This window comes from Galeopterus variegatus, unplaced genomic scaffold (genome assembly GCF_000696425.1).
Source record: "Galeopterus variegatus unplaced genomic scaffold, G_variegatus-3.0.2 Scaffold994, whole genome shotgun sequence".
Taxonomy (NCBI): Eukaryota; Metazoa; Chordata; class Mammalia; order Dermoptera; family Cynocephalidae; genus Galeopterus; species Galeopterus variegatus.
Window position 1 is genome coordinate 296689 of NW_007727105.1, and position 27656 is coordinate 324344.

The following is a 27656-nucleotide window of genomic DNA, read 5'->3' on the forward strand; positions in this document are numbered from 1 at the left end:
ATAGCCACCCACCACCCCAATCCTAACAGTTGGCACAGAGTAGCATAAATGAATGCATTAGATCAGTATTCATTTTGAAAACAGTTGCTATTTTGACCTTTTATGGAATTCTTTGGGATAAAAGTCAGATGAAGTCAAAGTCCACTCACAGCAGAATGTCTGATGCATAGGTCTCATATGATTTTTAGGTATGCCTGAATACTGTGCTCTCAGCCCTCAAAGCAGCTGGAACCCAGGGACTATGAGTAACCTCTTTTGTTTCCCCCAGTGAGCAGTACTAATCATATTACTTGTTTAAAAATAATCACAATCATTAAAAGGCTAGGAATCCCCAAATAAGAACCCAATAAGTGTAAGAGGAAGAGAAGTCCCAGTTCACTTCCATATCCACCACTAACTACCACCTGGGATTTTCTAATGCAGAAACAGATGTTGCAAACCCTTTCTGCTCTTAGCAGCTCTAACTAAAAATAACAAGAGGCAGGACTGGGCTACACTCAATATCCAAGAAGAGCCATAAAACAGTAGCAAATTCTAGTCACTATGGAAGTCTCCCGTTCCATTTTTGATCAAGCCCATTTTCTCATCTCTAAAATGACACTTCTCAGATATAAGGCTTAATGTTTTAGAAATTTCTAAAAACTTAAAAGTTAAAAGTTAAGTGTGTGATACTGTGATTGTTTTTGGGACACAAATTATGAGAACTATAGTTAAGAAATAATATTTTATTTGCAATAGCCTCAAAATTTGTACCTAACCCAAACTCAACTAGATAGGTAAGGTTAGCTCCTACTTTCATTAAAAAAAAAAAAAAGATTAGTAGCTTATCAGTTCTGTACAACTCCACGTATTTGGAGTTGAAACTACCAGGAACAACCACATGGTTCTGAAAGGCTTATGGTCAAGAATATCTAAAACAGCGCTGGCCGGTGAGCTCCAATGGTTGGAGTGCAGTCTTCAAACACCAATGTCATGGATTTGGATCCCCAGAATCACCTGCCGCGCACCCCCTTCCAAAAGTATCTAAAACAAAAAGTGGGTGTAGAGCCCAAACCAGTTAACTTTTTAGTTGATTTTAGTCATAACAGATTTTTTTTGAAGATGGGAGCTGACAACACAAGACTTGGGATTTTTATCGTTAACTTCCAGTTATACTTACTTCAATCCCAGGTTTCTTATTAAAAAAGAAAAAAAAAAATGGTATAGAATACACCTATATATTCCACTATCTTTCTGTTACAGCTAGAAGGATAAGCAACCAGAATTTATCCTAGAAAACTATGATCTTTGCTTAAGCAGATCAGAATGACAGTACTGTAACCTGTAAAGACTGTGCACATAGAAAGAAATCCTACAGTTGGGTTCTAGGCTTATTTATTAACAAAAAAGCAGAAAGTCTACTTGAGTAACATTTTCGTAATAATTAACCACAGATTTTGCTAATACAATTTTATACAAACTTGGCTCATGACTTTATACCATCAGTGTCTTAACATCTAACATCCCCCCAGATGATGTCATTACGTTAAATGAAAGGGCCAAGATAAATTTTTAATAATTTTTGAGAAGCAAAAAATGGGAACGTGGAGAGCAACTTAACTTCCATGGATTTAAAGACTGTCATTTGATATTAAGTTTGTCAATCTGTCTTCAGGCCAGTTTTTCATATATGGACTAGTTTCATGCTTTACATTAATCTGTCATGTAGGGGAACTTATAGCTATAAATTAATATTATTCATGAGTACTTCAATCACTGGAAGTAGAAACAGCTTCCTGTATAATTTCAGGGTTTATGATTGGAAGAGAAGTCTTCTGATTATCATCAGGACATTAGTACTTATTAATCATCAGAAAATATTGGAGCTTTGGGCCGGCCTGTGGCTCACTCAGGAGAATGCAGTGTTGATAACACCAAGGCCACGGGTTCAGATCCTATAAAGGGCTGGCCGGTTCACTCACTGGCTGACCGTGGTGCTGACAACACCAAGTCAAGGGTTGAGATCCCCTTACCGGTCATCTTTAAAAAAAAAAAGTTTTTCTAACACAGATCATGTTCAAATATAAATATGTGACAGTGAGAGAAACTGTAAAATCATTTGGCAAAAATTAACCAATAAAAATTTTAAAAATAAAATTCATTTTCAGCATTCATCTAGTATAGAGTTCTTATTTTTGCTTTACATAAAATGCAAGAGAATCCACTTTACTTTCAATTATCTAATGCATTTAGCCTCGAAAGATGAAACATGCACAAGCACCTTTCATATGAATGGCAGAAAAATGACCAATTTTAATAATCTGGTTCCAACTTTTAAGACAAGTTACAACACTGAAAACCGAATTGGTCATTTTTGTCAAGACTTTTTTCAGGTGTTTAAAAAATCTTATTAGTTATATCATCTTTTGATAACAGGATTTAGAGGCCAGATTAGCTAGACAGCTGAGGCTGCGCCACAGAATGCAAGCAAACGCTTGTTCAAATAATAAATTACTATCATAAAAATAAGTTTTAACTGTGGACGTTTTTAAAGTAGCAAAATCGTCCGATCTTTAAAAGACTGGGAATTGCCACAGCTCTTTTTCTGAACACGTGCCCCAGATACTCTATCAAGAAGGAAAATTAATAAGATGTTAGGCATCACATTTTTTTTTTTTTTTTGTATCACTAACGGCTACAAATTTTCAGCGTTAGGTCTCTCAGCTACCCACTACAGGGCCTAGAACACGAAGCGGTTGCGCGTGAGCAGTATTTCTTTTTTTAAGTCCAGCAAAAGCCCCACAAGGAAGAACCCGATTCGCATACTCCTTGCCCCTCCATCCCTCCTTTACGGAGATGGTTGTAATTCTGGCGGGACCTGGGGCGGAATATTGTGGCTCTGGAAGAACACAGCGAGTGCGTGGGTGCGTGTAAACACCGCAGGAGGGGACAGCAAGACCTGATCGCGGAGTGGGAGGGAACGGTATTGCTTCTTCCAGGGCGGGAAGGCTGCGAGAGATGGCTGTTATGCATGACCCGGGCAGGCACGCGGGGAAGATGGTGCTGGCCGCCGGGTGATTGCGGGGGATTCCCTGTTACGGGGCTGCGCTCGTAGCCGCCTGCGGTGAATGATTTCGCGAGCAACGAAAAGGGCGCGATACTGAACCCGGGAAACCCTGACCGAAAGGGAAAAAAGGGCGCCGAGAAACAGAATTATTATGGGATGGCTCAAGGGGGATCCCTAGGGAAAATTACGGGATCTTCCTCACCCGCCAATTGCTGTACAGTCTCTTCACTCGCCGATAATAAGCGTCTTTGTCCAGAGTCACAGCCATAGCCCCAGACGCCGCTTCTCCTTGGGCTCCGTGAATCACGCGAGGTCCCGGCTCAGCCACCCGTTCTCGGCCCCGGAATCCCGCACTCTCCTGTGACCCGGAAGTGTCGACCTCAAAGATACCCTTTCCGCTTCCGGGTCCCGATAGCGTTTGAGTTTTTTTTTTTTTTTTTTAAATCCTTTCTCCAGAGTCGGGGGAGGAAGGAGGGGAATTAAGAGTGGGCCAATGAACAAAATGTGCAACGCAAAATGAGTCGATTTTCGCGGGGTTTTCTTGTCAACTTCGCCACAGCCGCACGCGAGTCGACGTCGTCACGTGACGCCCTGCCCCCGCCCTTACTCTCAGCACGGCAGTAGTTTCCAGGAGCTCCGACTTTTTGCGGAGGCGGCAGCCACTGGGCAAAGTGGACGTGGGAGGCCTGACTGGCCTGCCCCGCCCCATAGGAGCTGCCCCACGCGGGTGTAATGACCCCACCCCACCGGCCAAGGAATGGGAAGCGGAAAGAGCGGTATTTGGCGTGGGATAGGAGAGGGAATACTACAGCCTAGCTGGGTACGCGCCCCTCCTAGAAATGGTGGGAAAGCAAAAGCCTCTACTACTCATGGGCTGGAAGGATCCTATGTGGCAGGACATAGCTCAAACCAGAGAAATGGAGCCCACCCTCGTGATAAAGTACTACCCAAGCTATGTGGAAGGAGTTAGCCCTAGAAATGAAAATAAACTGCCCAGGCTTCATCTGGGCAGTAGGATGGTAGGAGGAGGATCAGAGGAAACAAAAGGCTTGAGGGGTTCCACAAACCGTTAGTTGCTTCTCACAACCCTGTCGTCTGAGCTCAAGTCCTGACAGCATCCTTCCAGTCAGCCAAACCCTTTGCTACAGTTCATGAAAAGTAACACCATTCTGTGGCTTTCTCAAAAGCACCGTTGGAAACAAAATAAAAGGCAAAGATGCAGAAGTGACAGTGCTGTAACGTGGATTTTGAAATTTTTCCTTCTCTAAGAACTTGAGTTTGAATCTGAAACATTTAGCCAATTTACCTTAAATCATTTCCTTACCTTTAGCAAGCTGGACAGTCTACATTTATATATACCCTATAGAGAAGTACAGATGACTTGTCTGCTCTATCTAAGGTAACTTACTATGAACAGTTTCGAACTTTAGGAAAGTGGTATTGAAATTACCCGCCATAGGACTGGCCAGTTAGCTCAGTTGGTTAGAGTATGGTGCTGATAACACCAAGGTCCACGTTTTGATCCTTTTATATATCAGCCAGACACCAAAAAAAAAAAGTTACCCACCATGAACATCATCTCTTAAAATTAATATTGGGTTTGACCAAATATAGAACAGGGAAGAGTGGAAAAGGATTAACTTAAATTTATTAATGCCAAGGAGAAGGAAGATAACAGTTCCTGACTCTCCAGCTGTATCCACAGTTCGGCCAGGAACAGGCTCTGCCAGAGGCTAGGGCCAGCGCTACATAGTCTGTGGTTAATGGAGGTGTCTAGGGAGGGGTGAGCGCACCAGCTGCTCTAGTCTCCTTTACTTCCCCAGAAATGAGGAAGTGGTCGTGTATTATTTTAGGAGTTCCCCTACCTACCCAATCCTCTCAAAATTGGGAGCAATCAGGTACAAGTTTTCTTTTTTTTTTTTTCCTGTTCACCTCCTGGGTTTCCTCACATCTCCCCTGCCCCTCCCACTTTTCCATAGTCCAAGGGCCAGAGTAAATGAAAATACAGCAGCCACCCAAGCAATGGGGACCATGCTGGGGCTTCAGTCATCAGCATCTTCACTGGAGTCTGAGTTGGCTGGCATCATAGGATCATCAATGAGTGAGAAGTCCCTTTCTGAGCTATCATAGCCCTGAGATAAATCATCATCATCATCTTCATCCTCATCGTCATCTTCCTCAGGTTGCAGTGGAGGCAACCGCAAGGCAGTACCAGAGGTGGTAGTCGCTGGTGAAGAGGGGTAGCCAGTGGCTCTCAAACCTGGATGGTGATGGTGGTGATGGTGGGGGTGGGGGTGGTGGTGGTGGTGATGAAGCATGGTGCTGGAGTCTACATGAGGGGTTGATGCTGCACCACCCATCACAAATGGCATAAAAGGCAAAGATGCAGAAGTGGCACTGCTGTGACCCAGAGATGACATAGACTGTAGGCCACTACTACTGTGCTGGAAGGTGCTATGAAGAGATAGGGACCCAGTGCCTCCACCGTGCATCAGGGCCATCATCTTAGAAAGATCTGGTCTCATCCTACGTGCTCGCTTCTTGCCGCTCTCTGGTGCAACAGGCTCTGGCAAAACCCGATTGAACACAGTTTCAGTGTGGTGACCCTGGGTAGAGGGAACAGAAGACAGTAAACAAAAAGAAAAAAAAAGGATGGGGGAAAAAAGCCAAAAGAGTACTAACTTACAAATGCTTTTACACTATCTTAGGAGAAGCAAAACAAGTATAGTCAGATTGGGCTTGATTGATGGTAATAGGGAGGAGGAATGCTGGCTTAGCTGGTTGAAGCATTTTGATGCTAAAGCTAAGATCAAGGATTTGATACTGATACTCATGTGAACCAGAAGTTTTTGCTTTTTTTCCATGACTACATTGTACCCTTACTCCAGCCAACCATTTCACAAATACTTACCTTTGTTAATAAGGGGTCTGGGCAAGAACATGAATGAATCAGTATAGGCACAGAAAAAAATTCACTTAAGTGTCTACTGATGTCAGGTTGTTCATACAATGTTACCATGTGAAGTGCAGCACAACTGTATTAACATTCACAACTGTTATTAACATTAACATACTATCCTATTAACAGAGTGGGGTAAATTCAAGACAAATCAAATCAAGACTTCTGGATATCTAGAACACCAAAAAGACTATAGGTAGCTCCTCACCAAATTTAATAAAATATTTTTCCCCTGCCATTGATTAAAAAACTTACAAATCTGAATTTCTTTTTAACCTGATGACATGTACCAGGAATGTGTTGAATTTTAAATGGCTTTTTCTAGATGTTCTGAATGCAAATTCTGATTAAGTTCATTAAAGCTGGGAGTTATTACTTTTAGTGCCTCTGCTTTGTTATTGGGTAAGCTGGCATTAAACTCATACAACTGGTACCTGTGTCTCTGGACTCTATTTCCCAGTCTAAGCCTAACACCTGGCCTAGGAACATACATTTTGGACTTGGAAAAATAAACATCTTCATACTCTACTTATGTGGACTTTAAAAATATAACTACAGTGGTATATTTACACAATGGAATACTACTCTGCTATAAAAAAGAATGAAATACTACCATTTGCAGCAATATGGATGAACTTAGAGAAAATTATGTTAAGTGAAATAAGCCAGGCACAGCAAGAGAAATACTGCATGTTCTCACTTATATGTGGGAGCTAATAAAAATAAATAAAACAAACAAATAAATAGAAAAAAAAAGAGAACAATCACAATAATTCCTTGAAATTGTTAAGAGAACAGATGTGATGATGGGAGTGGGAAAGGGCGATAGGGAAGGGGGAAAAGGAGGAATTGGCAAAGGGCCACTAAAGTCAACTACATTGTATAATGATAAATAAAAAAAATTTTAAATTAAAATTAAAAAAAATTTTTAAAAAAAAACAAAATGTAAAGTTTATCATATTCACTTGAATAATAATTAGAAGAAATCTCAGGGCCCTACACAGTTAAAAATATCCAGTTTCCTTGAGAAAAAAAAAAATTTTTTTAAACAAAAAATAAAATGTAACTATAATAATACTATACTCCTTGAGGTACCAGTAATAATATCAATTCATGGTCAATTCTATATTAAGAATGCTGTACTAGTCATATTATGATTTTCTGTAATTTCTTCATCTTAGAGTTATCAACTGACTATAAGGGAGTAGCAAAAGTACTTGAGGTGAAAATAGGTAACACTGGAGGAAAAGCCCTTTTTATAGGCTGCACCATAATGTTAAATTCAAGACAAAGGTGACACAAGCCTTCAAGCCATCAGCCTTCCCTCTATCAACCATTCTACTTATTACACTCTTGGTCCCATGAAGGCTGAGAGAAAATTAAAAACATTCTTCCATGGTAACACTTTAACCAATATAAAAACAATGAGCCTCATAAATCTATATATATGAGTATTATGTGCTTGGAATTTGTCAAATGCAAATGATAGATACTATCCACTGAAAATTAATTTTGTTAAAAGATATGCCATGTGGTTATATGTCTATACATACATATGTATATGTGTGTGTGTATATATATATATATATATATATAAAGATTTATATAAAAGACCAAATGGAGAATGATTAGATAAGGCAAGTATACAAAAGTGATAATTCATTTTACATGACTGCTATCAAACCAAATCATGATTCATATATGCTTAAAAAAATACAACTACTGCAAAGAATAAGGCAAGCATGACCAAAAGAAACTTTTGCAGTTACATTTCGGTGGAAAGAATGAGAAGAAACTAATGGGTACTTAATCCATTAAATGATCTGTAACCATAATAAAAAAACAAATACATTTGAAAATACGGAATAACCTAAAGACCAAAATTGTTATTATAAATTAGAAAACATGGTTTCCTGTGCTTTTTCCATTACTGACATATTATTAATGATTCTCAACCTCGTATATGTTGGAAAAACCCCATGACTGTTTTCCTTAGTAGCCCCCCCCCCAATTACTCCTAAAATATATAGAATTATACAACTTTTAAGAGGTTACTCTAAAAACCTCACTTTTCAGAATGTTGAAATTGAAGAGGTTTAAAGGATTTGTCAAAAATCCCTTAGTTATTCAACAGGAGAGCAGAATAACCTTGAATGTTCTAACACATCTTACTAATTCTTACATTTCCATATGCTTAAAGTACTAAAGTTAGTTTTTAGAATTTTATGCTTTTCTAGAAATGAAGATATCACAGGAATGGAAAAATACCAGTAAAAATACTCTGGTTTCCTTACTGGAGAACTGAATATAATTTTTCTCAGGAACATGCATGGGAAAAGAGAGAAATAACATTAATCACAATCATCATTGAAAGCCCTGTAATATCACATCTAGTGTGGAAAAAGAGTAGTAATGCTTCAGTCTCACTCACCTTTTTTCCATTCCTAGAGTTAGCTGTCTGTACTGGTTCCAATCCCAAACAGTTCAATTCTGCCTTATTATTTTTTTTGCATCTCTGCCACTTCTGTTTTCTGCGATCCTCCATATACTGCAATAAAAAAGTATATCCTAGAGGAATAGAAATCTTCTCTAGGGTAATTATTAAGGTATTAGTGTCTTTTTGTTTGATAGTAAATGCTTATTGCATAGATAAATAAAGGACTAGTCCTAGTGGAAAACTGCCATTAAGTGGACCTCTCCAAAAAAATTAGGTGGTTTATGTAATAGTTTAATAGTAAATATTTGCCTAGCATCTAACACTTAGTTTAATAAGTTCTTTAACATTATTTTATTGTGATCCTCACAAAAATTCTGTGAGGTTGGAAGACTGAGTATTATTACCATTATCTTGCAGATGCAGAAACAGTAATAATAATATGGCATGCTTTCTTTTTTCCTCTCATACAACTTAAATACCAAGGGAACAACTTTCAATCTTGCTGGATGGAACTGCCACTCACCGCTAGAAATCGGGGATCGACAGCGAACTCTGGATGACCCTGTAACCACATCTCCAGTTCAGCCCGGCGAGGGGCATCCTCACCCACCAGCAAAGTACCATCCACCTTATTGATGACAGGGATCCGGGTCTCCAGGTCCACATCAAGATGATTAGGCTCTTCCATGCACTCCACCTCCAGCTGCAAACCCAGAATCCACCCCCATGAGCACATACTCTTCTTTGGGGCAGGAAGGGAAGGGGAGCACAGCCAGTGGCAATTATGAGATAACTAATATTTTCCATTCCCTCAATCCCAACTGCCTTCATCAATTACTAGGAATAAAAAAAACCTTATCTATTCATCATATTAAAGACTTTCTCTACCACTCACCTCTACTAGCTTTTTTCTGTTCCCCTTCTTCTTATGAAACAGTGGATGTCCATCTCCCATTACTCCATTAGCCATCAGCTTGTGCTTCTGGAATGTTAACTTCAATCCTTCCTCCTAAGAAGACAACCCATCCATCCAAGATATCATATGACACATGTTTATAAAAGTAAAGGGCTAGCTGGTTAGCTCAGTTGATTAGAGTGCAGCCTTATAACCCACGTTCACGTGTTACCAGCCAGACACCAAAAAAAAAAAAGAAGTAGTAAAGATAAAGATTAAGTTTTCGGGGACTAAGAAAGATTTCATTTCTTGACCTAGTGCCCATCACGTAGGTTTATGAGAAGTAGAGTTTATATCAATAACACCCAATGCAGGGTAAAACTCCCTGCTTGGTGTCTCAGAATTAGCATGGCAACTCATCAAAGGGGCAAAATCCTCCTATTCCTGTTACATATTAATTTAAGACACTTTTCTTCTTTGAGTACTCTATGACCAGCTAATAGGGTCCAATAGAGAAGGGGATGAAGAAAAATAAAAATTTCTATCTATAAAACAAAAAATAACACAGATTTAATTACAGTAGAAATGATTCCTTTTTGTTTTTAATAAGGCCCACAGTACTTAGGTTTCATTTTAACAGCTTTCCCATAACTTGACTTCATTTTTTAAAAAGTCAGGCTTAGATCTAGAATTGAGCCACCCAAAAGCCTTGTGTTAATTAAATTTCCTTCAAAAATATGGTTTCTTTTAATCTAGACCTCAGGAGATCTCTTTCTTCAATGACTATTCCTAAATGGATTTTTTGTGAACTCTAATTTTTCATTCCTCTCGTTTTTAAAGTTCTTTAACCAAATGAGTTTAGTATCCTGTTAGTAAAACTAGTTAGCAAGGACTACACAGCCTCCTTCCCTACTTCCCAATGCCTAATTGCTGAGCTTACATCTTTGATCTGAACCGTAAACTCCTTCTCATCCATGCCTCGGCGAAGTTTGGTGAACTGGGCTGCTGCTGTGGTGACTGCAGATGCTTCCTCCTCTGCCATGGAAGCTGCACTGCTACTTCGTGGTGTGGGGACTGGAGAATCACCATATTCTCCTGGAGTCAATGAGGGACTGTCTAGCAAGTGGTTGCCTGGCCCCAAAATTCCTCCTGTTATCAATTCCTGGCTCCTACGGCTAGAAGGCCATTTCCCTGAGAGTACAGCCTGGCAGACGAGGTCAATACGGTTTATCAGGACACGATCCTGAGTGGAGAAAAAGAAATACTGTTTTAAGGGCCTGAGTACTAGCCACTGTGACACAATAGTGCTGTCATTACCATAAGGCAGAAACAAGGGAGGTAATATTAACCCTAAATCAACTGGGAAGAGTTTCATGAAAAAACATGTAGTACAAAACACAATTAAAAAAAATCCAGAACCATCTGTTCCTTGTTCCCTGTATATAATGTTACATTATATTTTTGGACTCTACATGTCTAGGAATGACGCTGTTACCTTGGGCCACTCAGAGGCTCTTTGTCTTTCCTGCAGTAGCAGAAGCTCAGGGGTCATTTGTTCTCCATCTTCATTTGGGAATCCATCTTGGGACATAGTGAGGGACAGGAGACTCTCTTCATCATAGAGCTTTGAGTGGGACCGGTCAGCAGCTAGAGATCATGTAGAATGTGTGAGCAAAGATGGAAAAATAATGTTATATAGAAATGCTATTACATAGGCTTTGAACAAAGAATAAAAGAATAGAAGACCTCTTTTGATATTTTATCAAATCAAAATGTGAATCTCACTCAAGAGGATGCATTTAGGAAAGGAAATGAGCAGAGAGGGGGAAATAGGGAAGAGGGCCAACAGCTTGTCACATGCACTCACTTAGCTTCTCTTCCTTCTCGTCCTCACTCTCATCAGTGCTGGAGCTGGAGCTGGATGAGGATGAGGAAGAAGAGGATGATGGTGACAGCTTGCTCAAGTCCAGCTCAGAGTCTGAATCATCCTCATCCTCCAGTTTGACTGGTGGAACACTCCGGGAAACCAGAGGGGTAGTAGCAGAGGGGGCTACTCGCATCTCATAGTCTTGTGGGGTTGGTCGGCTCCTGGCCACCACCTCATGCTCTAGCTTTAAAGTTAGACTCTCCAGACTGGGGACCTGGGCAGCTGTCTCCTCAGGTGACTTTTCAACAGGAGCATCTGGGCGCAGTGGCAATGGTGAGGCAGTGCGCGAGGTATACTGCTGGTGTAGCAGTGGAGTAGAGCAGCGTGACAGGGATGGAGCTGGTGCTCCTGCCTGATGGTTCTGCATATAATTCATACGGGCAGCCAGAAAAGAGAAGTCTGGGTCCTGCATGATGTTGCAGTCTGTTTGGCTCACCCCATGGCGGGCTGCCCCTCGTAGAAGCTCTCCATCATGCCGAACAGGCTCCCACCATTTGGGCAACTCAGGTCCTGGAGGCTGACACAATGCCAGCCGATCTTCCAAAAGGGGATGGCATAAAACTTGTTCCCGTAAGCGCCGAAGCAATTCAATACGGTAGAGAGTCCGTGAGGCCCTCTCCTCAGTGATGGGCTCAATAAACAGATTAGGGTCTGGGGGTTCTGCAAGAGATAGGGATGGAAGGAGAAATGAACCAAGAGTTGGTTCTGTTATTGTCAATCCCCACTCACCCTAGATTCTCCAATCACACTTACCATCCCCAGCTGCTGGGGGAAGGCGGCACACTTGGCGGCACATAGCCACAAAGCCATGGAAGTACTTGGTAAGACTTTCATCTGTTTTTTTGTCTAGTCGAGCAAAATTGCGGAAGCGATCCCAATGGAACTGCATGCCGTCAGGGTCATATTCCACACCAAAGGTAGACACTACTCGATAGAAATCAGTTTGTTCACGCCTTGTCCATCTACAAAAGGAAGAGGAATAAGGCAACAACAATGAGGAAAACTGGTTACTTCTTATGTAGTTTAGAATAGCCAAAATCAAAAAAATTGAAAGTAGAGGGAAAAAAAGCCTAGAAGAGGCAGTGAGAGGTACTGTATAACATGTAAGAATCACCAAGCTAAGGAGGAAAATGAAGCAGGCAAATAACTCAATGAGAATATCTATACAAGAGACCTACCTGGGAGTTAAGATTATTGCACACCACTGAGATTTTAAGTCCTACAGGTGTAACAATTCAAGGCAGAAAAGATGGTCCCTCTGTAGGGAATTCCAAATAAATCCTTCCTAAGATGGTTTTCAGTTTAGAGCCCATAGTTGAAGACACACTTATAGATCAGCCCAAATTTCCAGCTATATTTTACCGTTGTTGTTTCTCTCGCCTTGCAATTTCTTTTAACTTGAAGGCTGCTTCACAACGCCGCCGTCGCCGGTCCCCACGTTCTGCGGCCTCAATCTTCATCTGTTCTCTTTTGTAGCTGCGCTGATAGGCTGTTACCAGGCGCCGAAGCCTAGCTGTTAGGGCAGAGCCTGGAGGCCAGAATAGATGACCTGGCTGTTGGGTCACCTGGGCTGTAGAAAACAAAGTAGAATGAATAGGAAGTATAGAAAGAGTAGTAGAGATAATACTGGTATTTCAACCCACCCAAAGGCAAAGCTATTAGAAGTACCAGGATAGGATAGAATTCAGTCCTTAATTCCCCAATCCCACCACCCCACACAAAATTGTACTAGCTGACCTAGAAGTTTACCTTCATCTCCATCAATCACCGAGATCTCCTCATCCATCATCATCAAGGGATCACCCTAGAGAAGGAGAGCCACCCCACAGGATGGAGGGAGGACGAAAAGGGAGAAAGTTGGTACTCTGAAATCACTTCCTGTGTGTGTCTTTCTATGGCACCAAGGGATGAGGAAAAATTTCTAATGAAAGGAACCCTCACAAAAATTTGAAAGCAAGGAACTAAAAGAACAAGAAAGGAGAACCTGAAAAGTCAGTTCTTATTAATGGCTCAAAAATAATGGGACTCAGGAATATTTTAGTCAAATAATATCCTTTAATATCCAGCTTCAGTCTCACCTCCTTCACAAGTCATCCCTATCTTCCCCAGTTAGTGCTGCAATCCTTCACATTAATACTTTATATTCTCAAATGGTATTTATTCTCCATTTTGTATTATAAATTAATTAATATACTTTAAGATTCAGAGAATGGGAGAAGTCTTAACTATTTTGTAATAGAGAAAAGCTAGACTTAAATGAGATTCCTTACCTCATCATCTTGGTCCTTTGGGGGACCCTGGAGTGGTTTATATTCAGGATCTTCACAATCCTTATCAAAATCAACCCTAAAATTATGCAGAGACACAAGAAAATCTTCTATCACTAGTATGAACACCTGGCCAAACATACATCCAGAATAGCCTTTTAATTTCACACTCGTGGAAATGGCTGGCCAGGTGCTAAACTTTGGGTCAATTAGGTATAGCATCCAACAGAACAAAAAATTGTGAGAAACTGACAAGGTACCACTCATAATTGCTTGAATTTCAAATGAAACACTTTTATCAGCACACTTCCTTTTTAGTGTTTAACCCATCCTCTTCCTCCTCCCCTATTATTTACTTTATTTTTTTCATGAGAGGTCCATACTTTTTAAATTTATTTTTACTACTTTGCCCTATTGAGCAGAAGGGTGACATAATAAATGATTTGCAGTAAATAAAAAACCCAATTTCCTTAGAGGGTCCTACACTAAGCAAACTGAGGTTGTGATCATCAAAGAGAAATCTCTCAGTCATGAAAGAATTGGTCATTAACTAAGTCAACTTAGTCATGAAAGAATTGGTTATTAACTAAGTCAACTATGTCACATGTCCCTCAGGTTTCCATGTGAGAAGTTTTGTTAAACTCACTGGCACCCAAACCAGGGCAAAACTGCCCTACCTGGTGGCTCAGTATTAGCATGGCAATTCATCATCGGGACATGTACTTAGGCAGAGTAAATGCCTTTATGTCAGGCACCACTGGGAGATAATAAACTAGGACTAAAATTGCCTGAGGTTCTAGCACATAAGCAATATGTGACAGCTGCTTAGCTGTTATCTTTCAAGAGAATCAGTTATCCTATCAGCTACTGTAATTATACAGAAGAGCATTGTAAAGCAAATTGAATAAAACATCAAATAAGCCACTTGAGAGTAACATTAATTTTCATTCTTGACACCAAGGTTGAGATTCCTATATGGGCCAGCCACCAAAAAAAAAATTTTTTTTCACTCTTAGTTGCATCTTATGGCACAGTGTGGTTTAGGCAAGTTTATGGAGTCCTTTCTGCTGGTCATACTCTTTGTTAAGGACTTATTCATAACTATAACCACCATTAAGAATTCCAACGGGCTCAGTCAAGGCTAGAGTCATGTTATCTTTTAGCACAAGCAACTAATAGCCTTTACAAGGTAAACTAAGAGCTTTAAGAGAACTAAACACCAATGCTTACCCTTCTACTATGTCAGAGAAATTATCCAACACTCGATGTTCTGCTGCAATGGCTTTGTCATCTGGTCGGCCAGCCTTTTCCAGGAAGCATAAGGCTGGGTCCGCCCTCATAGTATTATATTTCTCATAGCCTAGAAGAAAAAGGACAGTAAGTTGAAGAAAATCAGAGATTCATTTTGCCTTTATGTTGACTTTGTATGCTGCTAGAGTAATTAGAATACATGTGGACTACTTTGCTCAGAATGCAAAATATACTCAAAATGTTAACTTGAATAGCTACTGGGTTATATTACTATATGTAACATTTTTTACAGTAATTTGGAGTCATGAAGAGCTTTTAATTAGTAATTGATGATAGAAATTTAATCAAAAAATTTATATATTATGGTGATAGATTTACATTGCCCTTTAACTGGTAATTTAATCATTCTACTACAAAGATAGAGAGACTGAAGTCAAATAATTTAGGGGTAGGTCACACATTCTCAAATGAAGGATAAAAAACTTGTACCTGCAAGTATAGGCACTCAGTGAATATCTGATGATGACTATTGAATAAATGAATGAACACACTCCTTTTGGACTCTGCTAAACTTCTATGTCTCACAAGCAATTCTAAGACTACAAATGCTCACAGTTTTTCTTATCCCATTAAACTTCTCAAAAACGCATAGTATAAGTTCCATTACTTTCATTTTATAGAATTAAAACTAGAAAGGTTTTTTTAAAAAAAGAAAAGATATTCCAATTCATGAAGTCACTGAGCTAGAAGTTCTCACTGCTTTTAGCGCCTGGAATTTGTTACTAGGCAAAACTGCAAAGGGATTATTCTCCCTTTTTATACGCTATTTTTGTTTAACTCAAACATTGCTGCTCACACCTATATCAGAATGACTGCTGAACACTTAGATAAATAAGACATTTAGACAAATAGAACACTTTCAGCAAGCCACAGGAAAGTCATACAAATTAAGTGTGGTTATTATTAACAGTACTGGGTGTACAGTATCTCCCCTGATTTGTGGAACCTTAACTTAGGCTCCACAACACGCAGTGGGGTAACATTAACAGTGATTAGATAGCAAGTGGGAGGCTCCCTACCTTGAGATTTAACTGTCCATCTGGTCTTTCTTGAACATCTATTTATAGGAACTAACTGCTCTGCTCTGGATATTTAAGAACTAGTTTCCAACTCAAATATAAATTTATTGAAGATCAGAAAACTTAGTTATTTATCATGAGCACTTTGCTAAATGTTTCATCTGTGGACATGAATCTCTATCCAATAGGAAAGGAATCAGCTAGGAGAAGATACCTACCATGCTTAAAGACTCCAATGAGCAGAGACTTGTCAGCTTCACTGTCCCACCATGTTGTTGGAACCTCCAGCTGATCCACCACTGGGAACCATATGTCAATCTCACTAAAGGTATAAGACAGCAAAGTCAGCACAGCAATGCAGGAAACTAAAGTGATAATCTTTTGAAAGATTATTATAGGACCTTCCTTCACCCATTAACTTAAATGCTCATGCATCTGCCGTGCTTCCTTCCACTAATGTCAACAATAGGACTAAAGATGTGACATACAGATTTTAATTATCAGGTATCCCAAAGATAGTATACAATGAAATAAGCAAAACAATCTTTCCTGGAAAAAGGCAGGGCATGAAGAAAAATATAGCAGAACTTTACCTGGCAACAGCACCCCCTAACACCTTCTCTGCCTGGTCTCCAATAACCTCCTGCCTCAGGTAGTATAGCATTCGTACCCGCAACAGTACCCTAGAAGGGAGGGACACAGAGGTGGCTCATTAACGGTGTAGAAAGTTTGAGGTGGGAAATGTTTTAGTCTTTGCTAAATTCCATCCTTACTTGTTACACTGATGTTTCAAGTGCTTCTTATAACTCTCATCTTGGAACAGAGTGTCAGGGTTATATTTCCGGATCCAATCTGCCTTATGGATATCAAAAGTGCTTTGTGATTTTACTTTTTTCCCCTTACGTCCACGGGGCACAGGGATAGACAGACCTGCGAAAGGCGAGACATCAAAGACTTGGATTGAGAAAAACCCTTGGACCTGAAAAGGATTAGATAACTTATAGAAAAATGAAAAGTAAAGAGTTGATAATTACCTGAATGATTCTGCAATTCTTTTGTCTTGCCATTTTCAGCAGGACTAATCAAGTCCCAAATGAAGCCTTTAATATTTTCATCCCCACGGTAGTGTAGAAGACAGTAGACGAGGATGGCCCGGCAAATTGTCTCCACATCTCGTTCAGTCATACGACGCTTGAAGCGTCCATGAGACAAAATATCTCGCCACCGTCCCCAACTAAAATACAAAAAAGGAAACTGTATGAACATTTTTCTCGGAACTCTAACTCAATGATATTTCCCCTCCTCCCTAAATCACATGTTCCAAAATGTGACAGACAAAAAGACTTGGAAAACAGGGTAATAGAATGGAATAAATTTCTGCCAAGGTAAAAAAATTTTCACATTATCCTCTTTGGTCATAGCTTCCAATTTGAAAGGTAAACAGGATGTCTATCAGGATGGAGATGCACTCTTCTCATGGCAAGGTGGGTTCTTACCCATATACCAGGAGGTGCTTTTCCACCCGAAAGCAGTCAGTGCGCCCATAGGCATGATGACGGTCATGTCTGCGGGAGCGTGGCCGCTCATCATCCTCACTTTCCAAATCAGAGAATTCTACCAGGTCATCATCTTTCAGAGTGCTGAAGTGGCGGGTCTGTTTTCGTACTCTAGGTGTGTCAATTACCAAGTTATTCTATGCAGAAAACAGAAGAATAATTAACTCTCTTCAAGATATGCTCATGGCAAAAGAAGTAAGACAATTACCGATTGAAACAGCCTTAGATGTAACATATGCAGATACTCAAAGAGACATTTTTTTTTTACAGGAACTCAAGAAGCAAAACGGGGTAGTAGATTTCTAAGTATTTATCTGGGGCTTCCAAGGTAGAAAGTTTCTACAACAGCTCTTGTATACTATACATCATCATAAACCGCAGCTTTAAAGACTACTGAATCAGAGCAGCTATAAAGACTACTGAATGTAGTGTGTCTTCTGTCATACTTTCTCCCTAAAGGAAGAGTAAGCTCACCTTGCTATTGAGCAGATCCATGTCTAGGTCAGCCTTTTTAGCCCATTTTTGCCAGAAGTTGGGGTCATCCAGTGAAATATCTGTCCTATTTTCAGAAGCAACAAAGCTTGCCTAGTGAGGAACAAAGGCAGAGTAAAGTTGACTATAATACTTTTTTGGGCAATGGGAAATCAGCAATTACATTTAAAAAACATATTTAAATCCTAGAGATTCCTGTATCTTATCTTTGCTCTTCTAGTCTCTGGCACAGATAGAACAAACCTTGGCAAAGGTAGAACCTTTTCCTTCAGATTCAATGGTGATGGTTGTAGTTCGTCTTAACAAGATCTGGTCGATGTCCTCTTCACAAAACTTGGAACCCTCATCATCTTCCTCCATTATGGCTGCATATGCTCCTTTTCTTAAAAGATCTTCAATCTCCTTCTTGGAGAACTGCTGGATCTGCAAAAATCAACAGAAAGATGAAAAGACTACCAAGAGAATGTTATCTAACCATACCATAATATTTTAGTTATTATATTGTTAAGAAGCAATAATTGAGAATCCAAACAAGGTAGTCAGATTCATGTGCAAAAATAGCTTTTGTCTCCCCCTATCACTATGACCTACTATAATCTTATCTATAGACTAAGAAGACTCACTCCAGTAATGTTGCCATCCCGACCACTCATAGATTGAAGCACAGCCTTATCCAATCCCAACTTGAGGCTGGCCTTATCAAACATCTCTCTCTCATAAGAATTACGAGTAATAAGACGGTACACCTTCACAGCTTTGCTCTGCCCAATTCGATGACACCGTGCCTGGGCCTGGTTTACAAAAAAAAAATTACAAAAAAAAAAAGGAAGGAAAGGGGAAAGATAACATAAAATTAGAGGGGGAGAGGATACAAAATACAAATTCACAGTTCTTCCACATTCATAAAGTAGCCATGAAATCAACTCAAAACCAAGTCAATTTCAAGATTAAATTATTGCCCTATCATGTAGACCAGGGGTCAGCAAGCTATGATCTGTGTGGACATCTGTTTCTATAAATAAAGTTTTATTGGAACACAATCCTGTCCATTCATTTACATATTGTCTGTAACTGCTTTTGTGCTACAGGAGCAGAAGTGAATAGATACAATAGAGATTGTGGCCCACAAAGCCTAAAACATTTACTATCAGTTCTTTTACAGAAAAAGTTTGCTGACTCTTGACCTAAATGCCACCTCTAAGTAAACAATTCCATACTCTCTGAAATAGATCCTGATCTTGTTGAAAAACCTCCCAGGTTAGGTAGTTAGTCCCTAAGACAATGATTTCCTTTACCTGCAGGTCATTTTGTGGATTCCAGTCTGAATCAAAGATGATGCAGGTATCAGCAGCTGTGAGATTAATACCAAGTCCACCAGCCCGAGTGCATAGCAAGAAGACAAATCGGTCTGAGTCAGGCTTGCTGAAACGGTCGATAGCAGCCTGTCGAAGGTTGCCTCTAACTCGCCCATCGATACGTTCATATAAGTACCTGTATGGGAGTCACAGAAAAAAAGTGTAAGTGGCTAACCAGAGGAAGTGACTAAAAGAACAGGCTAGGATTAATATCAGTACACCACACCCCCAGCTTGCCAAAAACCATATAAGGAAGTTGAGAGTGAGAGTTTTAAATAGTTCTCTTATTGCAGCTGGTCAACTCTAAATCCAGGCCCTCCTACTCTTTGCAGCTTTATGAGGATACAATAACCATAAGACTAAAATGACTCCTTTCTCACCTCCTCTGGATTAGATAATCCTCTAGGATATCTAGGCAGCGTACCATCTGGGAGAAGATCAGAACTTTATGGCCACCAGCTTTAAGCTTTGGAAGTAACTTGTCAATAAGAACCAATTTGCCAGCTGAACGAACCATGGCCTGTAGGTGGAAGTCATGAGGAATAATATGGCAAGCTTCTCGAAATTCTGTTAGAATTTTTTCTTCTGCACCTACCAAAAGAAAAATCGAATTTAATGTTGAGATCCAGGGAAACATATTAAGGTTGTAGTTTGTTTAACTGAGATAAGAAAGCAAAGAAAAAAAAAGGTAATCTGACTTGAGATCATATCTGTCACACAGAATTTCAGCACCAGGGCTGGCCAGTTAGTTTAGCTGGTGAGAGCTTGGTGATATAACACCAAGGTCAAGGGTTCAGATCCCAGTACCAATCAGCCACAAAAAATCCTAAATCATCTTCAACTGTGTCATACAAAATATTCCAAGTAAGGCAGGCCTACGGAAAAAATATGTAAAGATGTAGACAAGGACTAAGATGGAACACACAAACCATGATCACTACCCTACTGGCACCCAAAAAGAAACAGCAAAATGGATTATCAGTGAGGACATTTATCCTGACAGCAGAATAACCTGATTTCTTCTTCATGAAACTGTAAACAAATCCTATTCAATTTTAGAGATTAGGCAGGATCAAAGGGGTAGAAAGAACTAGAAAAAGACATCCCACATAAAAATCTTTTTTTAAAAGAAGAATCCTTCACCATCCCTTAGTCCCCACCCCCAAATTAGGGTGGAACAGTCAGTGCATCCATTGTCTCTTAGGCATGTCATTTAGAATTAAACACAGGTAATAAAGAAGTTCAGGTATCTTATAGGAGTTCCCTTACCATTGATGAGATATGGGTGGTTGCAGCACTTGCGCAACTCCATCATTGTGTTGAGTAGATTAGGCATGTTGGTATGACCTGCCCCTTTGGAAAGGAAGGAGAAATTCTTCTCCAAAATAGCCCTGTAGTATTTCTTCTGGATATTAGTGAGCTCTACTTCAATAATAGTTTCCTGTTTGGGTGCCAAGTTTTTTTCAACATCCTCTTTGAGTCTTCTCAGCATCATAGGCTTGAGAATGGCCTGTAGTTTTTGAACCTGTGGTCCACATTACAAAGAGGAAAAAAAAAAGCAACCCTATAACAGGAGGATGAACATTCTTAAATTATGTGGAAACATAGAGGAAAAAAATGACAGTTTTCCAATATCTGACGAATACAGATTTTGGACAATAAATATAGATGATGTAGGGAAGAGGTTATAAGGAGTCTGGAAAGGCTCTTGATGATTATGGCAATAGATGTCTGCCTTGTGCAAATTTTACCTTTTTTGTTCTTGGTTAGTATCTCATCAGATAGATTTCCTACCTGTTCCTCTGTCTTGAGATCCCCAAAGTCCTTGAGGAACTCTGACTCTGAGGGAAACTGTGAAGGTTCCAAGAAATGAAGTAAGCTAAACAGTTCCTCCACAGTATTTTGTAATGGTGTTCCTGTGAGTAGCACTTTGTGTTCCTAAAAATGGAGAAAACAGAGGAATAACAAAATTCAAAACCACAAAGGACTTCCAGGAATTTCCATCAGGTATATGATCATTAGCTTTAATTTCTTTATCTATAAAATGATGGGAATGGACCAGATTACTATCTTTTCTTTCACTTGTTCTCTTTTGATAAACATAAAGTATTCAAAAACACCTCAACATTATTTAACATATTGAAATAACTTAAATATTATGATTAGAAGCAAATAAAGAATACAGTAATTCAGACTATGTTTTTTTCCAATTACACGTAACGATCCACATTCTACTTCCCACAGACATCCTAATCTGCGCCCCCTATAGGGAATGTAACTGTTCTGGTTTAAATATGGCCATTTTGAATTCAGTATTGTCTTGTGACTTACTCTCACAAAGAGAATGTAGCAGAAGTGATACTGTTTGAGTTTCAGGGCCTATTTCAAAGGCTTTGTAGCATCCACGTTTGCCTTCTTGGAACACTGCCCTGGGACTCTCATGTAAAGACTGTCTGGACTACTGGAGGATGAGAGGCCATGTGGAAGATCACCCAAGTGCTCCATACAACAACCAGCATCAGCTACCAGATGCAGCAGCATTAATGACTCCAGGCAAGACCATCAGAAGAACAGCCCGGCTGAGCTCAGCCTAAGTGGCTGAGCTAGAGAATCACAAAAAAATATAGTAGCTGTGTTAAGCCACTAAGTTTTAGAGTATTTTGTCATGCAGGAGTAGGTAACTAATGTAGCTTCCCACCTATCCTCCTGGTTGAGAGCCACTAAACTGTAAATCCTTTCTATCTAAAATTTATGACTTTTAGATTACCATTCCCATAGGCCATACCTGCTATGTAGTACCAAGATTTGGATTCTTTTTTCTTCTTTGCTAAATTAGGGTTATTTTCATTCCACAGGGAATTAGGGTTAATTCCAGGTGTTTCTGTCAACAAGTTGGTGTGGGGAACTCACCAGATCCATGTGCTTGAGACTATCAAGCAGCTTGCAATTACGGTTCTTCAGTCGATGGGCCTCATCAATGATGACACAACGCCATTCAATCTCACGAAGCTCAGGACAGTCTGACAAAATCATCTCAAAAGTGGTGATCAGGGCATCAAACTTGTATGCGCCTGGGATAAGGCGCCCCTAAGCATGAAGGCAGTAAAAGTCAGAAAAGGCCTAAAATGTATGTAAATGAGGAGTTCTTCTGGGTTATTTTTCTATATTCAGGCAGGTTTAACAGGAAATACAAACTGCACCACCACCCACCTCCACCGCTGTTTATCTTCTTGATAAACAGTGGTAAATCACTGAATGTAAGATACATTGCTTCCTCAACATGTTCAGTCTCTTGGGAAAAAGACAGACATCACTGAATGAAGCTGGACATTTTTGACTCTGCTATATGCCTAGCTCACATATCTCAACTCTGCCCTAGATCTTTTGTTGGTTAACAATGAAATCCACAAATGTTGGGGGAATGCTGAAACATACAAGACACAAATAAAAGTGAAAATAGCTAATACAGAACACATTAATATTGGTTTACTGTCTAAAAATTGACAGAAGAATCAAAACATTTTAGCAAATTAAGAGCTGCAAAATGTGACTTGAGAAAATTTGGTTTGGTAGAAATAGAAGCCGCAGGAAAAAACTAATTGTAGAAAAACAACAGAACTCAATGTTAATACAAGATGGATGATTCAATTTTTTTGTTTTCAAACTTGTATAGAAAAAGAAACTAATCTTGAAGAAAATTTCAGTAGACTGAAAAAAAAAAGAAAAGAAAGGAAAGGAAATAGTTTAAATACACCACCATATAGATCAAGGAATTAAACTGGCTAAATGAATTTCATTCTGAAAAATACTTTGATTAAAACTCATCAATGCTGGTAAAATCCTATTTAAAATGTACGTATTCAGAAAGTCAGAACTTCCACTGAATCAAAATGTCTACTCAGTAAAAATAGGCACCAAATCAAAAAATGCCCTGCACACTGCTGTACGAAAATGCCTTAAATCACAGAGAGCCTAAAAAAAAGCTTTAAAATCATATGTAGCCCCTAAAATACCAGGTGCCTTGGCCTACTTTCCCTAAACTATAGCATTCTTAACACAGAGACTCACCCGTGAATCTTTGCAGTACATTTCATATTGCTGAATCATCTGCCGGCTGGCCAGACTGCCATGGTACACAATGGTGTTCATCTCTGTCCATGTATTAAATTCTCGCTCCCAGTTAGTAATTGTGGACAGTGGGGCAATGACCAAGAAGGGGCCATGGATACCCACGTTATATACCTCTTGCAAGAAGGCAATGGACTGAATAGTTTTGCCCAATCCCATCTCATCAGCCAGGATGCAGTTCTGCCTGCAGATTCACCAGGTACAAAAAAGCAGGTCAAGAGACACTATCTTAAAAAAAGAGAGTATATAGGAATGAACTGTTTCAATAAAAAATGAATAAAAATAATCCCCAGGCTAAGCCTACATCTAATGGGCCCACTCTTTACCTGTTATACCAATTAAACAACAGCCAATTGACCCCTTCCAACTGATATTCTCGTAACTGGTTTCTGTTTTTATATTCATGTGACAGCTCCAACTTCTTCCAGGCATTTGCCTGAGGACGATTCTAAAAAGCAGGAAATTTAAATAAATGAGGTGGAGACACTAACAACATTAGGTAAGACTTACTAGGTAGTTCTAGTAATTGAAGGCAATCCAAAAACTTTGCTTGAATTAAAACATCAAAAATATTTAAATTCATGAATTCATAATGATAAAAAAAAAAAGAAAGAAAAAAATCTCAATGGTCACTTTTGGAAGATTCTAGGAAACTACCACATTATTTTAAAAATTGGGAAATACAGGAAAAGAATAAAGTATTTATTCCTTCTATACAATCTCTATCTTGAGGTTACCAAATAGTACATGAAACAAGTCTCTTTATAGAAGATATGGCTGATAAATGAAGAAATGATAGAATTAAAATATCACCACCTCAAAATCCTTAAAGAATGGATCTAGAATGATCATAAATGGCTGATAACATCACAAAACACAACCTAATGGAAGTACTGTTCACACCACTCTCTATAAGGCAGATTTACTGGCCTCTCTCCTCCACTGGATCAAGCCTCTAGAACAGTGATGTCTAATAGAACTTTCTACAATGTTAAAAAATGTGGCCAGTGGCTACCATATAGGACAGCTCTAAAAAGTTTTATTGGCCAGCACTGCTATAGACCTAACCATTCATGTGACATATCATGGACAGAGAATATGTTAAAAGGTACCAAGGGTAATGCAATCAGCAATCTTCAGACTATGGAAAACCCTACAGAACAAATCACCCGGTATCTTCAAGAGAAAACTATAAAGGAGGAAAAGGAGAAGATCAAGGGGAAACTATAATTAAGAGAGACTTGAGACATGTTAACTGGTAGCAATATATGGATCTTACTTCGAACACAATTTGAATGATTTAATAAAAATTACAAGATAATCAGGGAAACATATACTATGATTGATACTTCATATTAAAAAATTATTAAATTTTTTCAGGTGCAATAATGTTATCATTTATCTTCTAGTGATAAAAACTGAAATATTTACAGATGAAATAAAGGAACCTGGGATTACATTTAAAATAACCTGAGAAATAAGGGAATAAATGGGTATGGAAATACATGACACAAAATTGGTCATGCACTAATAACTGTTAGCTGGGTGATGGGTACATTATTCTATTTCTTCAACTTTTTATTTTTGAAAATTTCCATAATAAAAAGCTAAAACAATACAAACTTCTGTAGGGAAAAAAATTAAAACAGTGCCTATATAGGCCTTTATAATCTAAATGCAAAAGTACTTACCACCCTTTTGAGTTCTGGGTGCCTTGACTGGATCCGTTTAAATTCTCGAATCTTGCCCTCATCGACATCCTCTTTTAGCTCCCATGTACTATCCTCATAGGGCAGAGAGCACCATTTCACTAGATAGTAAATTACAGGCTAGGAGAGAAGAAGCCAAAGCCTTAATAAACTGATTCTGTATACTCTGCTGTGGTTAAAGGATGAGAATTTAACTATGAAAATCACATCACAAAGTGTTGACACACACCTAAAAGTTGCTGAAAAAGTCAGGCACCAAACATAGGCTTACCATCTGCTGACACACTATTTGTGGCTTTGATCATTCTTCTAGGTAATTTATCAAAATCTGTTCTAAAAGTAAAATTTCTACCCAGTAGTTTCTAGAACACCAAGCACTAAAAACATTATGCTCATCAACCAAACAGATTTTTTTTTCTTTTCTTTTTTTTTGGGTAGCTGGCTGGTACAGGGATCAAAACCTTGACCTTGGTACTATCAGCACCAAGCTCTAACCAACTGAGCTAACTGGCCAGCCTAACAAGACCTTTAAAAAAAAAAAAAAAAAAAGTCTATTCTTTTCCTATATTGTGTTAGCACTAAAAGGTATGGCTCTATGCCATACTATTCTCCTGGCACCAAATTTGATACAGTGGAAACCAGGCTACTTTTGGGAAGAGTAACAGGGTAAACCCATAGGAACAAACCAGGGCTGACATCTCTGGGCTTCTGAGTCCCTAGAGCTCTAAGTGCAGATGCACTTCAAGAGCACTCACAGGGTAGTAAAGACATTTCCTTGGGAACCTCAGGAAGCTAGGAGATAACTATGAGAGGTATCAATGAAGAGAGGTAACAAGAGTGAAGAAAAAGAAGAAATGTTGAAGCTCCAGCTACAGTACTATTTTATACAGGCATTCCACTGCAAGGAACAGAACAGTGACCAATGGTAAAATGGTTCCTATCTTCACTATTCAAAATGATAGTTGCACTTACTACATTTCCATTTTTGGCTTATACAAAGCAAGAAGGATTAGACTGGGCCTAGTGTAATCAACAGGAATCTGTAATTATCAATTCATAAAATATTCCTTAAAATAGTCAGTAAGAAGTGTGAAGGTGCCTCAGCATAGTCACATATCAAAGAATCCCTAGAATTAATCCAGCTGCTCTTTTACCTTTTTCTACATTGTAGTGACTCAGGACACTCTCTTTGTAAAACCACTTGTCCAGGTCACACATTTCCAGCATCTTAACTTACTTTTGTAAGGACCATCATATTTACTATAATATTTATTTCTACTATTAAGTAATGTAAAACAGATGACAAATTAAACTCATTTTGGAGGGGGGAAAATGGTTACATAGAATGTTATTATCCAATATTGGGAGCATAAATTATAGTATGAGGGTACCAAAACATTTATCTGTCATGCCAGATGCAACACATTCCAAAGGGGCCTAACCAGAGGCCAAATGTTTTTTGGAAGGGTAAGTATGGTGGTAAAGAGCATAAAATTTTCAAGGCTGGGAAGGCTGAGATCCTGAAAACAATGAGAAGAATTGAAGAGTAGCTAACCTGTCCTGACTAATAACTGGTCCATTATCCACTCACCTCCCACAAATGAACACACAATAACTCCCACACCCAACCCCAAAAGTAGAATATATGTTATCTGAAACATGCTTGTCAGCATTTGAAGACAATGAATTATTATAAGCCCTGGACATCTAAGTTTCTGACTGAGTGATCCTGAAGATTTATAAAATAAACATTGGAATTTTATAGAGGGAAATTTGACTTGTAACTCCTGTTAGAATAATGTATGGGAGCAAGTCACTTAGCTCATGAGAAAGCCCAGCTTACACCCAGCACTGACATCTTAACAAGGTCTATTGTTCTCTACTGGTCACTGTGTAAGGAGTAACTGTTAGAAGTGATACAAATTTTGTTTATGAAATATAACTCCACAAAGCTAAACCAACAATTACTACAGAAAGTGAAGAATTCTAAGGAAATGATGGTTCACAGCCTAAATATAAGTTTGAAGTAAATTTAAAAGAGAGAATGTTGAATTCATTGGTGGCTTAGGTCTCTATGACTCTATGGGAATACGAATAAGCTGAAACAGTTTCTCTTGTGAAACTGTATTCCAGCTCTGCTTCTCAATCTAAGAAAGATTTAGTGCAGTGATTCCCAAATCAAGCTATGGAATGAAAATCCCTTGGAGAGACAACTTTAAAAGAAAGATCTCGGAAAGTCATCCTCGACTTACTGAATCTGAACCTGTGGGAACGGGACTCCAAAATCTGTTTTAAAATATGGATTCAAATGCAGCAGGTCTGTTTTAATGACAAATAAAAAGTACTTAACTAATGGTGGGTACAGCAAATACTTTATTCTCAACAATAAAATAATTTGGAGAAAGCTAGGAGCCACTGCAAGTATTTTTACATTTATAAATTTAGGAATTTGTGAAGGAAATCCCCCCCCCCCCCCCCCCCCCCCCCCCCCCCCCCCCCCCCCCCCCCCCCCCCCCCCCCCCCCCCCCCCCCCCCCCCCCCCCCCCCCCCCCCCC

General features: G+C 39.2%; 2 protein-coding genes across 3 annotated transcripts in view; both read right to left on the minus strand.

The window, feature by feature from the left end:
• SUPT16H (suppressor of Ty 16 homolog (S. cerevisiae)) overlaps positions 1-3642 on the minus strand; it is a 33279-nt gene extending 29637 nt beyond the window's left edge. Inside the window, exon 1 of the mRNA XM_008574060.1 lies at positions 3249-3642. Coding sequence (XP_008572282.1) covers positions 3249-3314 — 66 coding nt within the window. The 5' untranslated portion in view covers positions 3315-3642. The remainder of the gene's footprint in view (positions 1-3248) is intronic.
• Positions 3643-4676: 1034 nt separating this feature from the next.
• The window catches only part of CHD8 (chromodomain helicase DNA binding protein 8), a 56842-nt gene continuing 33862 nt past the window's right edge, over positions 4677-27656 (minus strand). The window contains exons 11-38 of one of the 2 annotated variants that reach the window (XM_008574063.1): positions 25084-25221; positions 23719-23840; positions 23333-23576; positions 22175-22351; positions 21059-21202; positions 20534-20789; positions 19645-19855; positions 19205-19400; positions 18533-18700; positions 18153-18332; positions 17892-18002; positions 17358-17554; positions 16896-17095; positions 16635-16791; positions 16455-16544; positions 16080-16183; positions 14762-14891; positions 13535-13610; positions 13014-13068; positions 12627-12834; positions 12018-12226; positions 11205-11924; positions 10833-10984; positions 10278-10580; positions 9338-9451; positions 8966-9145; positions 8437-8553; positions 4677-5652 (exon numbers count right to left, since the gene is read on the minus strand). In XM_008574063.1, coding sequence (XP_008572285.1) covers positions 5089-5652; positions 8437-8553; positions 8966-9145; positions 9338-9451; positions 10278-10580; positions 10833-10984; positions 11205-11924; positions 12018-12226; positions 12627-12834; positions 13014-13068; positions 13535-13610; positions 14762-14891; positions 16080-16183; positions 16455-16544; positions 16635-16791; positions 16896-17095; positions 17358-17554; positions 17892-18002; positions 18153-18332; positions 18533-18700; positions 19205-19400; positions 19645-19855; positions 20534-20789; positions 21059-21202; positions 22175-22351; positions 23333-23576; positions 23719-23840; positions 25084-25221 — 5523 coding nt within the window. In that variant the 3' untranslated portion in view covers positions 4677-5088. Of the gene's footprint in view, positions 5653-8436; positions 8554-8965; positions 9146-9337; positions 9452-10277; positions 10581-10832; positions 10985-11204; positions 11925-12017; positions 12227-12626; positions 12835-13013; positions 13069-13534; positions 13611-14761; positions 14892-16079; positions 16184-16454; positions 16545-16634; positions 16816-16895; positions 17096-17357; positions 17555-17891; positions 18003-18152; positions 18333-18532; positions 18701-19204; positions 19401-19644; positions 19856-20533; positions 20790-21058; positions 21203-22174; positions 22352-23332; positions 23577-23718; positions 23841-25083; positions 25222-27656 lie in introns of both variants that reach the window. The other variant, XM_008574062.1, reaches the window with a different exon arrangement.